Genomic DNA, 12,719 nt, shown 5'->3' on the forward strand with positions numbered 1-12,719 from the left:
TAAACGCATCAAGTGAACAGGTTATACAGTCATTAACTTCCTTTAGTTACAGTTTCATAAAAATACTGTGATGCTACATGCTTATTTCAAACTAAAATTAGTAGTCAGAATATTTTTTCAGAACTTTTCCGACAGCCTCTCATTTTCTGTTACAAAAAAACCCCCATAAAACAGCTGTTAAAGAGCCTTTATAATTTTTTTCTTAGCACTTTCAAGCCCATAATTTTCTGTATTTTTTCCTTAAAGTAAGTATAACTCAGCAAAGAATTAACTCCCTTTCTTTAAACAACATGTGATGTCAAGTATCTATGACACATCATTGAAATGAAAATCCTATGGCTAGAGTGGAGAGCTTACTACAGTTGTTAACTGCTGATTATTGTTTCTTCTCCATTAACTTACATCAGTTTAAATTAATATTAATGTAGGATTTGGATTTTGTCCAAAGCTGTCATTCACCATACAAATCAGCATCAAACTGGACAAACCCTCCCAGAGCTGTGCAGTAACAGTTTGCAACAGCAAATATTAGCAGTGACAGAGATGGTTTATCCATACAAAACCACACAGTATTTTTCACTAAACAGCACTTAGACAAACTATTATGGATTAACAAACATTAGGCTAGACTTTATTCTGCTTTGTGCAGGAGCAACTTGTAGGAAGAAATTGCCTCCCCCTCACTGTGTGCTAGAAGCAGGGGTTCAGCAAGGTGCTAATCCCCCATCAGGAGGAATGAGCACTCAATTTTTACCTTAGAGGTGAGAACACCCAGATGCTTCCAGGTCCAATATAAGAAACACAAGGGTTATTACAGATTAATAAAGCAGAAGTACAGTGATCCCACCAGAAATAATATCACCAACTGACATATGTCAGGAGATGAAGAGAATATTTCACATATTCCCAAAAGCTTTCTGACTCCATTGCCCTGTCCACCTGAACGTTGCTGTTTGGAAGCTGCTTAATCCACCTAACTGTATGCTTGATATATCAAATTGCAACCTTTCATAAAACCTAGGTTAGAAATTATCTACTTGATTTCACCATGTAACAAAATATTGGTCATAGATTCTAACTAAGTTCTAAATGAAATAATGGGACCTTTAGCATTGGAATAAAACTTGTGTTGGCACTTCAAATGCCCCATATGGGCTAGGAAAATAATAATAAAAAAAGAAGAGATAAGCAGAGTTACGTTTTTCAATTGTGCCCTGTTATTTCCAGCATTTTAACATATCTTTGATGTTATTAATATACTTCAAGTTTTTACATGAACATACACAAATGTTGCGCACGTGAAAAATGGATTTTCTTTTCAGCAGACTTGTAGCTTGTACTAGTTGTTAAATGGCATTTAAACTTAATACAAATCAAACCTTCCTCCTTTTGAATAGAAGCAACTACATTAAAGCAACACTATTTGCAGCACCAACATTCTGCAAATTTTAGTTATTTTATTAACGAGAAGTAACTTTGTCATGTGCTAAAATCGTTAGAGGTTTTCTACTAAACAATCACACGATATTCCCAATGGCAGCCAGAAGTAATGAGCTCCTGGCAAAGAAAGCAGGGAGGGACCATGGCTCCCGACCCTCCTTTGTCAGTGCCGTTTCAAAGGCACCTGCTCTCACCTGCCCTGCCCCAACACAGCAGCAGCTGCGGCGCTGAGTAACAGCAGGATCAGGAAACAGCGGAGCTGACCTACGTGCCCTCGACAAGGAAAAAAACCTTTTTTCTACAGGCACAACCGTGCCACAGCGGAAGTGCAGGTGGTCCCACCCTCGAAAGCTGTCTCCGCTTAAGCAAAGACTGTAGGATAAATTCTTTCTTGCCTTGTGCTGATATAAAATAGACTTAAAAAACTATCTGGTGGGTCTTGGTGTGTGTGTTTTTTTAAAGCTGCTATCAATACAACTAAATAAGAGTGACACAAGCCTGTTTTGCTGATGCAAAACTACATCCATCACCCGTGAACAGGCCAGACGCGCTGTGTGCCTAACGCCAGAAAAAACCCGAGACAACCAGGAAATTCCCCTCGTCTTCGTGTACGCTCCGGCTTGTCCCCACACACAGAGCCTCGTTTTACCTTCCAAGCTAATCACGTCCAACCTACACAAACAAACCCCAATACTCAAACACCCCACCCACCCCGGCAGCCGCAGCTCCAGGCCCGCCCTGCCGGCCGCGCTGCCGGGACTTGTAGTCGGGCCGGCCGCTCTGGAACTACCGCTCCCGGGGAGCCGCGGGCGGGCGCGGTCAGGTGGCGCCCAACATGGCTGCGCCGTGCCCCGGCGCCTTGCGCGGCCGCTGAGCGCAGTCGGGGCGGCGGCGGGGCCATCATGCAGAAGATCAAGTCGCTTATGACCCGCCAGGTGAGCGGCTCTTCTCGGGGGGCGGCGGGGTACCGCGACGGCCGTCCCCGGCTCTCCACGGGGCCGCCGTGCCCGGGCACTCCGCGGAGCCGCCGGTGCGCGGACATCGCCCTCTGTCCTGCCGGGGAGGGAGGGAAGCCTTGGGGCGTGCGAGCTCCTGCTGCACACGCATCCACCTTGTTTCTCTGTGCCGAGAAATGGAAGCGTACGCAGGTGCCACCGCATAGCTCATGTCACAACAGAGAAATCGTTGTTGAAGATGACAGGGCGGGCCCGTGTCAGTTTGCTTTTTTGACATATAATTTTGAGAGCTGGGCTGTGGTTCTGTAACATGGCTTTGTCTGGCAGCAAATGCCTTTGGTCCATAGGGAGGCGAGGCTGAGAAGGTGCTAGGGACATATCTGGGTGGGCACATAGTGAGTGTGTACCAGAGCACTCGGTATGTCTGTCAGCTCACTGCCGTGGGCCACTTGTACCGGTTGTCTCCAGGATTGTGTAGATCCAAGCCTACTTTTGGACCAATTTTTCTAAGATTGAGATGTCTTTTAAGGAAGTGTATCAGCAGAACATTCCAGTTATTCACATATATAAGATACCCCTAAAAAAAAGCCTCTTTATTTTTGTCTAATTGGAGAACTTAAAAAAAAAATCACTTGTGTCGCCCACATCAGATATTCTAGGTAGTTACAGAAAATCATGGAAAAGTCAGAAGCTTTTTTTTTTTTTTCTTCCCTCAAACTATGTTCTCAGAGTTGTGATCCTTATGCAGGAGGCAGGGCTTAAAAATGAACACTTGTGTGAAAGTGGAATTGCCAAAATAATATTCTGTTCCACTTCAGTAGAGGGTTACATGATTTGTTTTCAGATTGACTAGGAGGAGTGCTGGGAAGCCTGCCCGGCGTGGAGATGATGTTTTCTGCAAATAATAACAACTTAGGCAATTTTCAGTCATTTGGAAAGATTAGGTTCCACTTGCCATTTGATAAGTGAAACATTTTATTTCTTCTAGAGGTAAGTCACTAGAACTACATATTTTGGAGAGGACTTAGGGATGAATTTGTGTGAAGTATGAGAAATTGCAGCAGTTGCTGTGCTTGTTTCTTACTTTGAATTTCTGATGCGCAGAGGTGAGTCATCTTTGATGGTGGCAACTGCAGAGGGAGGATGTTTTGAAGTGATGTGTGACAAAATCTGAGAATCAAAACCAAAATGGAGAGGTTTTGCATCTTAGGTGGATGAAACAGTTGTAAAATGTAGTAGTTAGCACGGAAATTATGTACAACACTTTGTCAGTTTCAAGGAATAAATACAAACTTTCTCACCATAAACTAATATAGTACTTGCACAGGTCCTTTTAGAAATATAGGTACTCAGGACCAGAAAAGGGCTTAGAAAAAATACTGTTAACATTGATCATATGAGAAGGAAGAAAATCTGCCTGAAACTTTTGACTCACAGGAACACACTGAAGTCTCAAGGGAAGCTGGAGTCAGAACCATATCTGAAACCTGAACTTGTAGATTCATTTCTGTCTAGGGAGCTGGCAGAAAATATACTGTGCAGCCTGTTCTGTGGTATTGCTGTTTGAAATGGTGAGATGCTGTTTCAGGTTGTCAGGAGAAGTTGTGGATTCCCCATCCCTGGAAGTGTTCAAGGCCAGGTTGGATGGGGCCATGAGCGTCCTGATCTAGTGCAAGGTGTCCCCTCCCGTGGCAGAGGGTTTGGAACTACATGATCTTTAGACTCCTTCTAACCCAAACCTTTCTATGAAAATTGTGAATATGTTTGATATTCAACAAACATATATGCTGTTTATGTGGCTATACATGTTTTAAGGAGTAATAATTATATAAAGCAGCTAGTGTGGATATGCAGCCTTTTCAGTTCAGTTACACATAGGGAAAGCCAGTCCTAGTAGTGGAATATGGTAAGTAGAAAAATATACCATCAATCAGAAATAATCTTGCAATAGATTAGGTGGCACCTAACTTGAATTCACTTATTTGATTCCATTAAATCATTATGTCAGTGGAACAAAGTATGCTATGTTTTTTTGACACATGCTCATTCTAAAATTTAAGATAACACCTGGATATTGACAGGAGGATGTGAGTTTTATAAAGAAAATGTTAGTGAACTGTACTGAAAAGGTACTTATTGCAGCATAAAAATGGAAATGCTTAGATGTTTGTGGAGCATAATTTATATACCAGGGATCTTGCTTTAATGTTTCTAGAATGAGGTCTTAGCCTTCCAGCAACATGTCAGAGTATTTATTAAGGGACCTGTAGATACCTTTTCAACATCAGGTAAGACTTGATTGCAAGATACATAAAGGAATCAAACTTAACTGATTATTAAAATTCTTTTAAAGGGTCTAAGAAGTCCTCAGGAGAGTGTTAATGACCTCAGTCCTATTGAAAACTTTCGGATTCCTACTAAGGTATGATACAACATTCCTCCCCTCCCACTCCCTTTGTTTTTAGTTTTTCATTTTATAGCTGAATGACATTTAGTTGTGTCTTCTTTTCTTCCTTAACACCAGGTTTACTGTTGTTCTTTTTTCAGTTTTATTTCTTGCTGAAAGTCTTTTAGAGTGTTTTAATGAAAGAATTAAGAGCTGTGAGACAAATCAGTTCACCAACTCCAAATGAATTTGCATGAAAATTTTTTCTTGAAACTTTTCAGTTGTCACAGGATGTTGATCTTAATATTATTTAGGTTTCTTGCTGGAGTAAATTAAAAAAAAAAAGCAGAAAAAAGAAAAAAAGCCTTTTTGAGTTTTACTTTGGAAAGTAGATGCTGTGTGGACGGCCTGTATAGTTCTAGTGTTAACATTTAGTTTCTTCATGCTTTGAGTGCTGTAAGTATATTTTGAAATTTCATAGTTTTAATCTTCAGCATATATAATTAACTTCATGTTCTACTTTAAAAGCTATCTCTTTATAATAGCAATAGTTTTTGGTATTTTTTTGGGTCTCACTATTTAAATGAAGCCAGCTCACTGTCATCTCACAAGTCATGCTGAGTAATCTATGTGTGAGGGTACAATTGTCACAATAATTGGCTGTTCCTTATTCCCTGTTGATCTGAGGGGAGGATTCACAAGACTTCTGTGGTTGTTGTCTATTATTTTCTGTGAATTTGGCCTTTGCCTTTAACCAATAAGATACTTAAATTACTGACTTTAATTTAGATGACCTATTTTACAATAGTTAAAAAGTCAGACCGAAAGACCCCTTGTGTTTCTTTGTCTCTGTATAAGTACTGTGTAATATGTTGCTTGTGCTGAGACAGACCAGAAAATTAGCACTGCTATGTGTTTGAAAAATCAGGTAAGAGTCTCTGAATTGGTACATTATACTTTGTAAAACAGTGGCCAATATATTGATATCAAAGAGTAGAAGTATTCAGTTGCAGCAATGTTGAAAAACCTGTCACATCTTCATTGCTTAAGTCTCACAATTGCAGATTCCTGCCACTTCCTGAGCAACCAGTTTTTTGCCAAGTTGGCTCTCCAGGTAAAAGCAGATGTAGGGTATCTTGGCTGGATTTCCATTCTGTAATGGTTTCATGTTATATGTCTGATAAGTCTACACTGTGTAGCAATAATTGTTTTTATTTAACTCTTGAATCATGAAAGTCTCAAGCTGTTTTGACGGCAGAATGGTTATGATGCTGCACTTTCATCGTCACACTTCCACATTTAAATTGGTATCTCCAGACTGATTTAGGGCAAATGATACTGAAAACTTCAAAAGCTGCATTAAAGCTATACAGAAGTACATATAATGAAAGGCTGCAGGGTCAGCATTAATTAGGGCCAGTGTGAATTCCTGGTAAAAGGACAAGCCATTTGTTAGACAACCCTAGGTACAAACCCATGTTTTTTGGGATGACAGACTACCACACTAGTTTGGAGGTCAAATGGGAAATATAGAGGACAGGAAGAAGAATCTGCTGATGTGCCATCCCCTGAAAGCATAACCAGCAAAATTCTTTTGGGTCTGGATATCTGAAAGTTGTTAATTTGCTGACTGTTTGCTGACTGTGGCCAGCATGATGAAGTGATGACTGTACCCCTCATTTTTTTATTTTCAGGCAATGAAATTGTTAGGCATTTGGACATTTTAGTGAGTACCTGAGTGTATTCACTCACGTTAACTGGTACTTCAATAAGTTCTGCAACTATTTTGAAAAAGTTAAATTTCTTATCATATGAAGGCAAATCACCAGCAAACTTGCTTAACTTGTTAATACAGACTTGTGCAGCCAACTCACTCACATAGGGAAGTATCTCAGTAGGAAGTAAGTGTATAATAGTTTGAGTCTGATAAAGTCTCATAAAGTAGAGAAGCCAGATCTGAACTGGAAGGCTGGATATAACAGGTTGCCCAGAGAAGTTCTGGATGCCCCATCTCTGGCAGTGTTCAAGGCCAGCTTGTATGGAGCTCTGAGCAACCTGGTCTAGTGAAAGGTGTGCATGACAGGAGAGTTGGAACTAGATGATGTTCAAGATCCCTTCCATCATTCTCTGATGATTCTTTGATGATTCTATGATATCTAGAAGAGAAAGTCATCTGTAGAAGGACATAACATCTATTTTGACTGAGATACCTTACTTCATTGGCATACCCTGATTACTCAGGGAAACTAATTTATTTTGAACCATTCTGTTATTGTTGTTTCCCAAGCTGATAACAGTTTTGTCACAAAAGTCTGAGGTAGGTATTTTGCATGCTTGAATTCAGGTGTGTTGGATTAATGGTGAGTTGACTTTGAATTAGGTTATGTCTATTTTGATGATAATCAGCTCATATGCAATATACAAATATTATTTGATTTTGTAGCTTATCATGGTAAATAACACTGAGGTTATTTTAAAAATGTTTTTTTCCTATAGACATAGGAGTGTGGGTTTCTATTTCCCCAGCAGTAGCTGAGTGCTTTTCAGGAGTGCATTAAGTAGTAGTGTGGCTAACATGTGTTCTATGGATAGGCTTTGTTGTTCTCTCCATTAGGAGAGTGGTTTTCAAAGTATAATATTTGTTTTGGTAGAGTGAGAGCTTTTTAGTAGGTACTCTCTGCATATATTGAACAAGGGAAAATCAAAAGGAGGTTCTGAGCATTTTCTATGAAAGATAGGGAATACCACCAACTTCCCTGTGGTACTTCCTTTTCTAGCTAGGGAAGAGGGAGGGAGGGGCAGGGGGGAAAAGCAAAGTATATATATATGTATATATATATAGCCATACATTGTATTTTTTGGTATTATAGACATTAATTGTTATATAAAACATACAGAGAAAATTAGATTGATATATATAGTTATATATGTATATTGTTATATTAAATATATACTGTTATAGTATATACATTAGATAAGATTTTAGATAAAGGTTCTTCACCCAAGGGTGGTTGACCACTGTAACAGCTCTCCAGAGAAGTGGTCACAGCACCAAGCCTGACAGAATTCAAGAAGCATTTGGCTAATGCTCTCAGGCACATGGTGTGACTTTTGGGGATGGTCCTGTGCAGGGCCAGGACTTGATGATCTTTGTGGGTCCATTCAAACTCAGTGTATTCTGTGATTCTGTGATTATAAGACAAATATAATCTCTAAATATATCTTTGTATATAGATAGAATTCAAAGATGGTGTTTGCATGTGTGTATACAGATACATATATAAATGCTTTAATACTTTTATTTCACAGTGGTGCAGTGTTGCAGTATAGCTGCTGATTGAATTTGTTGAGCACGGCCCTTATCCTGATATTTAGGATTGGATTTTAGCACAGGTGTTATCCATGCTCAGAATGGAGGGATATAAAGCAGCAGCATATTCATTGGTGTGTTTTTGGTTTGTGACAGAAAGGGAGGCTGTGTCCAAATCAGTATAGTGCAGACTTGGCCCCTGGTAGTCTCCAGATAAAAAAAAAAAGTGCATAGACTGTTGCTGAACTTCAGCTTTTAATTAGATTAGAAACTGTTTAGATTTTTTTTTTCCTGAGTAGTATCAGTTAACTTTTTTCAATGTCTTCATTTCCCAGTCTTTTAGGTGATAGTGACTGGAGTGCAGAAAGTGTTTGCTTCCACTCCTTACAAGCAATGCTTCATTCAGCAGAGCAATATTGGTTTTGCTGCTACAGGCAATATAGCATACAAGGAGAGTGGGAGTGTGATGCACTGGGAAATAGCTGGGTAGACATCTAAAACTTGCTGAACTGCATTTCAGATGAGTCTGCAATGAGATGACTCTTCTGAAATACATTTCAAGAAATTGCCACAGGCTTCTAGACTGTAAACTCCTATTTCCATAGGACAGAAAGACAAAATGATATGAGAAGTGTGTGGATGCAAACACTGTGTTTTATTTAGCAATGGCTTCTTTGAGCACGCAAAGCTGTCAGACTTCTTTTTCCTTCTTTCTTTTCCTTCCCAGATGCTGTCTTTCACTGATCTGTTTAGGTGACATAATGAGAGAGGCCTGCTGCTGAAGGTTGCACTAGTGGTAACCCGACAGGATAAATTGTTTTTCCATGAAAGTATGATCCCACAGTACTAGGGAAAAAAAAGGTGCAATTGGCACCACAAGTGGCACGAGTTTTAGGTAGGAGATGAGTCCTCTTGCTGAATAAAACTTAGGGAAAATGAGTAGCCTGTGAAACAGTGTCTTACCAGGCTGTGTTGGTCCATTATTTATTGGAGAGTTTCTACTGCTGGATGCATGTGTTAACCTGGACAGGTGGATTGAAGTAAAGGTTGTGGGGTCCCCCTTGCCAATATGCTGCTCTTTCTGACCTCCTGTGTATCTAGTTAATGCTGTTTAGCAGTGGCAAAGTTCTCTGTAAGGGTATTATCATGAGATCCCTGCTGTCACAATTTTTGACAGGATTTTCTGTTCAGAATAGCACTCGGAATTGCTGAATTAACATAAAATGTAAAATTATAAATGTGTTTTAATGTTGACTTTTTTTCTTTTTGAGGAGGATATTTATATGGCAATAGCTAGACAAGTTTTGGGGTGGAAAAATACCTTGAGGGATTTAATACAGCTTCTCTCTTTCCTTCTGCTAAGTGTGTGAGTACCAAGTCTACAGAGCTAAACCGGCCCTTTGCCAAGACCCCTGAAACTATGGACTTATTTCTACATAGTAAAATTGTTTTTGTGTATCTGATTGAAAGGATGAGGAAAATGGAATATCAGCAAATAAACTTTAGCTAGGGATAGTTGCCTCCTTTAGTGGTGAGTGAATAAATTTTCCTTTGCTATGTTGGTTATTTCAAGCTACTGGAGCGTGATGTGCTGAAAGCTGCAGGTTATCATGGCAGAAAGTCTGGTGTCAGGTAATGTAATTTATGGGGGAGCTAAAGTTTATCCTGGAGAGTTACAACTAGACTGCTTTTCTAGAAAAAAATGAACAAGGTAAAGAAAAACCTTCTAATTTAATAAATATTTTCCTGAGTAGTGTTTTGACAAGAAACACTCAGATGAGTGATCTTTCTGAGACAGAATAAAATGGTTTCTTAGCAATTTTCCTAGGCACTCCAACATCAAATCCAGAATATGTGTCCGTAATGGCTTTCTTAAAGCATCTTTAGCAGATGTAAGTCACCACTGACCTATGGTATTGAGATATTTTTTCACCAACATGACAAGGTATCAGTAGTCCAGAATTTCAAATGATCCTAAGCATTTCTTCTTTGGTTGGTTTTTCATATTTTTTTTTCTTTTAGGAAACAGCCATGCAGGAACTTGTAGGCAAATATTGGATGATAAATTCAGTTATTCCATTTGCAGTGGTTCAGTGGACCCCGTTGCCTGTCTTGGATAATTTTTAATTTTAGTTTCATATAGCTAAAACTCAGTGTACTGTAAGATGTGAAACTGATTTACAGTGGGATGTACATTATAAAGCTACCATTACAGCTATATAACGATATAACTGTATTATTTCCTTGTTCCTCTCGGTCTGTGGGTGCAGTCCATATCCTTTCTCTGGCTGGGCGTGGGTTGCTGCGTTCACCTGCGCTGGTGGCAGTGACTGCATCAGGCGTTTTAGGGGGGGATCGGAGGCGCTTGGGCGGGAGAAGGTGGCTGCTAGAGAGCTTTTCTCCGGTTCCCCGCTGCCTCCTCGATGGTTTTTCTCCCGTTCCCCGCTGGCCCGTCACGGCTCGGAGCCTCCCGGCTGCGGCCTGGCCCGCGGCCCAGCGGGGGCGCCCGAGCACCGCTGGCGGCCGCGCCTGGAGCTTTCCTTCAGCCTCGCGTGTGGCCGCTTGGGGACGCGACATAACGCTTGAAACCCGTTTTTCTCTGTATCGGAGTCGTTGCTTTTTATTTCCCCACCGCCCCACCTTTTCTTATTTTCATTTTTTTCCCACTCTTTTTTTTTTTTTTCTTTTGAGAAGTATTTCAGAGGAGCAGCGGCTCCTCTGATGCTCTTCCGAACAGCCCACTTGTGACCCCTTGGCTGCCTCTTACAGCATAGAGAAACAGCGCCGTGCTGTGTGTTGTAAGGGTCACTTTGCCTCGGGGCGCCTGCACAGTGACCTTATCTCCGCTGACGTGCAAAATAAGCAAATTAGTGGTTGTTCAGACATTTAATCTAAAATTGGATACCATTAGCTGGTGAAATAAACCTTTGATCTCTTTGGGTTGAAAATACCAGCACCTTGCCCCTCTGGAATAACTCAGCACTGCTGGGAGGCTCAGGGTCATTATGGGACTCTTCAGTCTGCTGGATTGCTTCACCAGAGTTTAATTTCATTATCAAGCAATTTAATCCATTTTATCTTTACTTTTAATGAAAATAATATTCTAACATTTCTCGCTTTCGAGTCTCTGATAAAGGATTTTTCATTTTTTTTTTGAGTGAGTGACATCCAGTTGAGGGCCAGTGTTAGTTGCAGTGTCCAGTGCAGCAGAGGAGGAGGGGGTTCAGGCTGAGTCCTTGGTTTGCTTCAGCCACTGGAAGCATCCAGGCTGCCGGGGAGACCTTCCAGAGGAGATCGTGACAGCAAGGAGGGGGATGCTTATCTCTGGAATGTTAGCTTTCCGAGAGCTGACAGCACATCTCTGCTTAGACCACTGTGCTAAAATCTGAGAGCTGTTAATCTTGTGCAAAGAAGGCAGATCTGTTCAGGTTTTACCTGTAGAAATGAAGTGTTTAATGTCATGACTTTTATTTCAGTGAATGTGAGGGCTGAACTGAAAAGTTATGCATTTGTAATGACACTGTCTACATGTCATTTACAAAGAGGGTTCTTCTGTTTTAAAAATTCGGGTTTTATTTGTTTTGTTTTGTGCAATTTTTTTCTCCTTCTGGAGAAATAGTCTGCCAGTTTATTTTTAGTTTATTATGAGAATTTCTAAAGGTGAGGAGGAAAAAACTGAACTCAGTATGCAATTGGTGCAATAAATCAATGAAGAAGTTTTTAAGTGAGCTGCAACGTTGAAGTCTACACTATGTTTTTTGAAAAGTTTTGGATGTCTTGCTCTCCCTAATGGGAAGTACAAGCCACAGTATGCTGATCTTTTTGTGTATTTTGCCACTGCTTCTTGTGCTAATGTTGGAAGTGGCTTTTGGAAGATGTTTGTTTTGTTAAAAGGTCATTCTTCCTCGGATGTGTTATTACATTATGGAAATTATTTTTATTTCATGCAGGAGGAGCTCAGAGAACTACATGAAGAACCAACTGATCCTCAGGCACAACAGGAAATAATTAACAGCATTGAAGAAGTTTATTTTTCCAATGACTCCTTTGATATTGTGAAGTATGAATTAGAGGTAAGCTATCATCTTGAAAGAAAAAATGGCAACATAACAAAAAATGAAGACCAAAAGTATGCTTGTTTCAATGGGCTATTTTTTGTTTCTTAGATCTTGTATGAGTACAACACTGTACTCCCCTACGTCATCTTGCAGTTGTGTGCAGCTTCTAGCATAGACTATTGGTGCACATATATAGTATATAGTCTCTTCTTTTAATGTAGTAGAGTGTGCTAACAGGCATATTGTAATTTAAACTGAAGTGAAAAAGTCAAGATAGGTGAGGAAATCTTTTCTACAAATCTTTTCTATATTTTGTGTATTTTTTTTAGCAAACTAACAGAGGCAATCATTTCTGTGATTGGGTGGTTGTGTGTATACATATATGACGTAAAATAGAGTAACTTTGAGGTAATTATAATACTACATGAAGCAATTATGATCATATATTGTATATTTTAACACTAATTGCAGTATCCATCATTTGAAAAAAATGGATTAATTCTGCAAATTAGATTACAGAAGCCACAAAAATGTTTATTTAATGAAACTGATTGCCTAGCTAATGCTAT

General features: G+C 39.8%; 1 protein-coding gene across 1 annotated transcript in view; it reads left to right on the forward strand.

Annotated features, from left to right (window-relative positions):
• Window positions 1-2,251: 2,251 nt before the first annotated feature.
• VPS50 (VPS50 subunit of EARP/GARPII complex) overlaps window positions 2,252-12,719 on the forward strand; it is a 79,928-nt gene continuing 69,460 nt past the window's right edge. Inside the window, exons 1-3 of the mRNA XM_041466619.1 lie at window positions 2,252-2,375; window positions 4,750-4,818; window positions 12,043-12,165. Of these exons, the coding sequence (XP_041322553.1) occupies window positions 2,343-2,375; window positions 4,750-4,818; window positions 12,043-12,165 (225 nt within the window). The 5' untranslated portion in view covers window positions 2,252-2,342. The remainder of the gene's footprint in view (window positions 2,376-4,749; window positions 4,819-12,042; window positions 12,166-12,719) is intronic.

This window comes from Pyrgilauda ruficollis, unplaced genomic scaffold (genome assembly GCF_017590135.1).
Source record: "Pyrgilauda ruficollis isolate IOZ18807 unplaced genomic scaffold, ASM1759013v1 scaffold2, whole genome shotgun sequence".
NCBI lineage: Eukaryota > Metazoa > Chordata > Aves > Passeriformes > Passeridae > Pyrgilauda > Pyrgilauda ruficollis.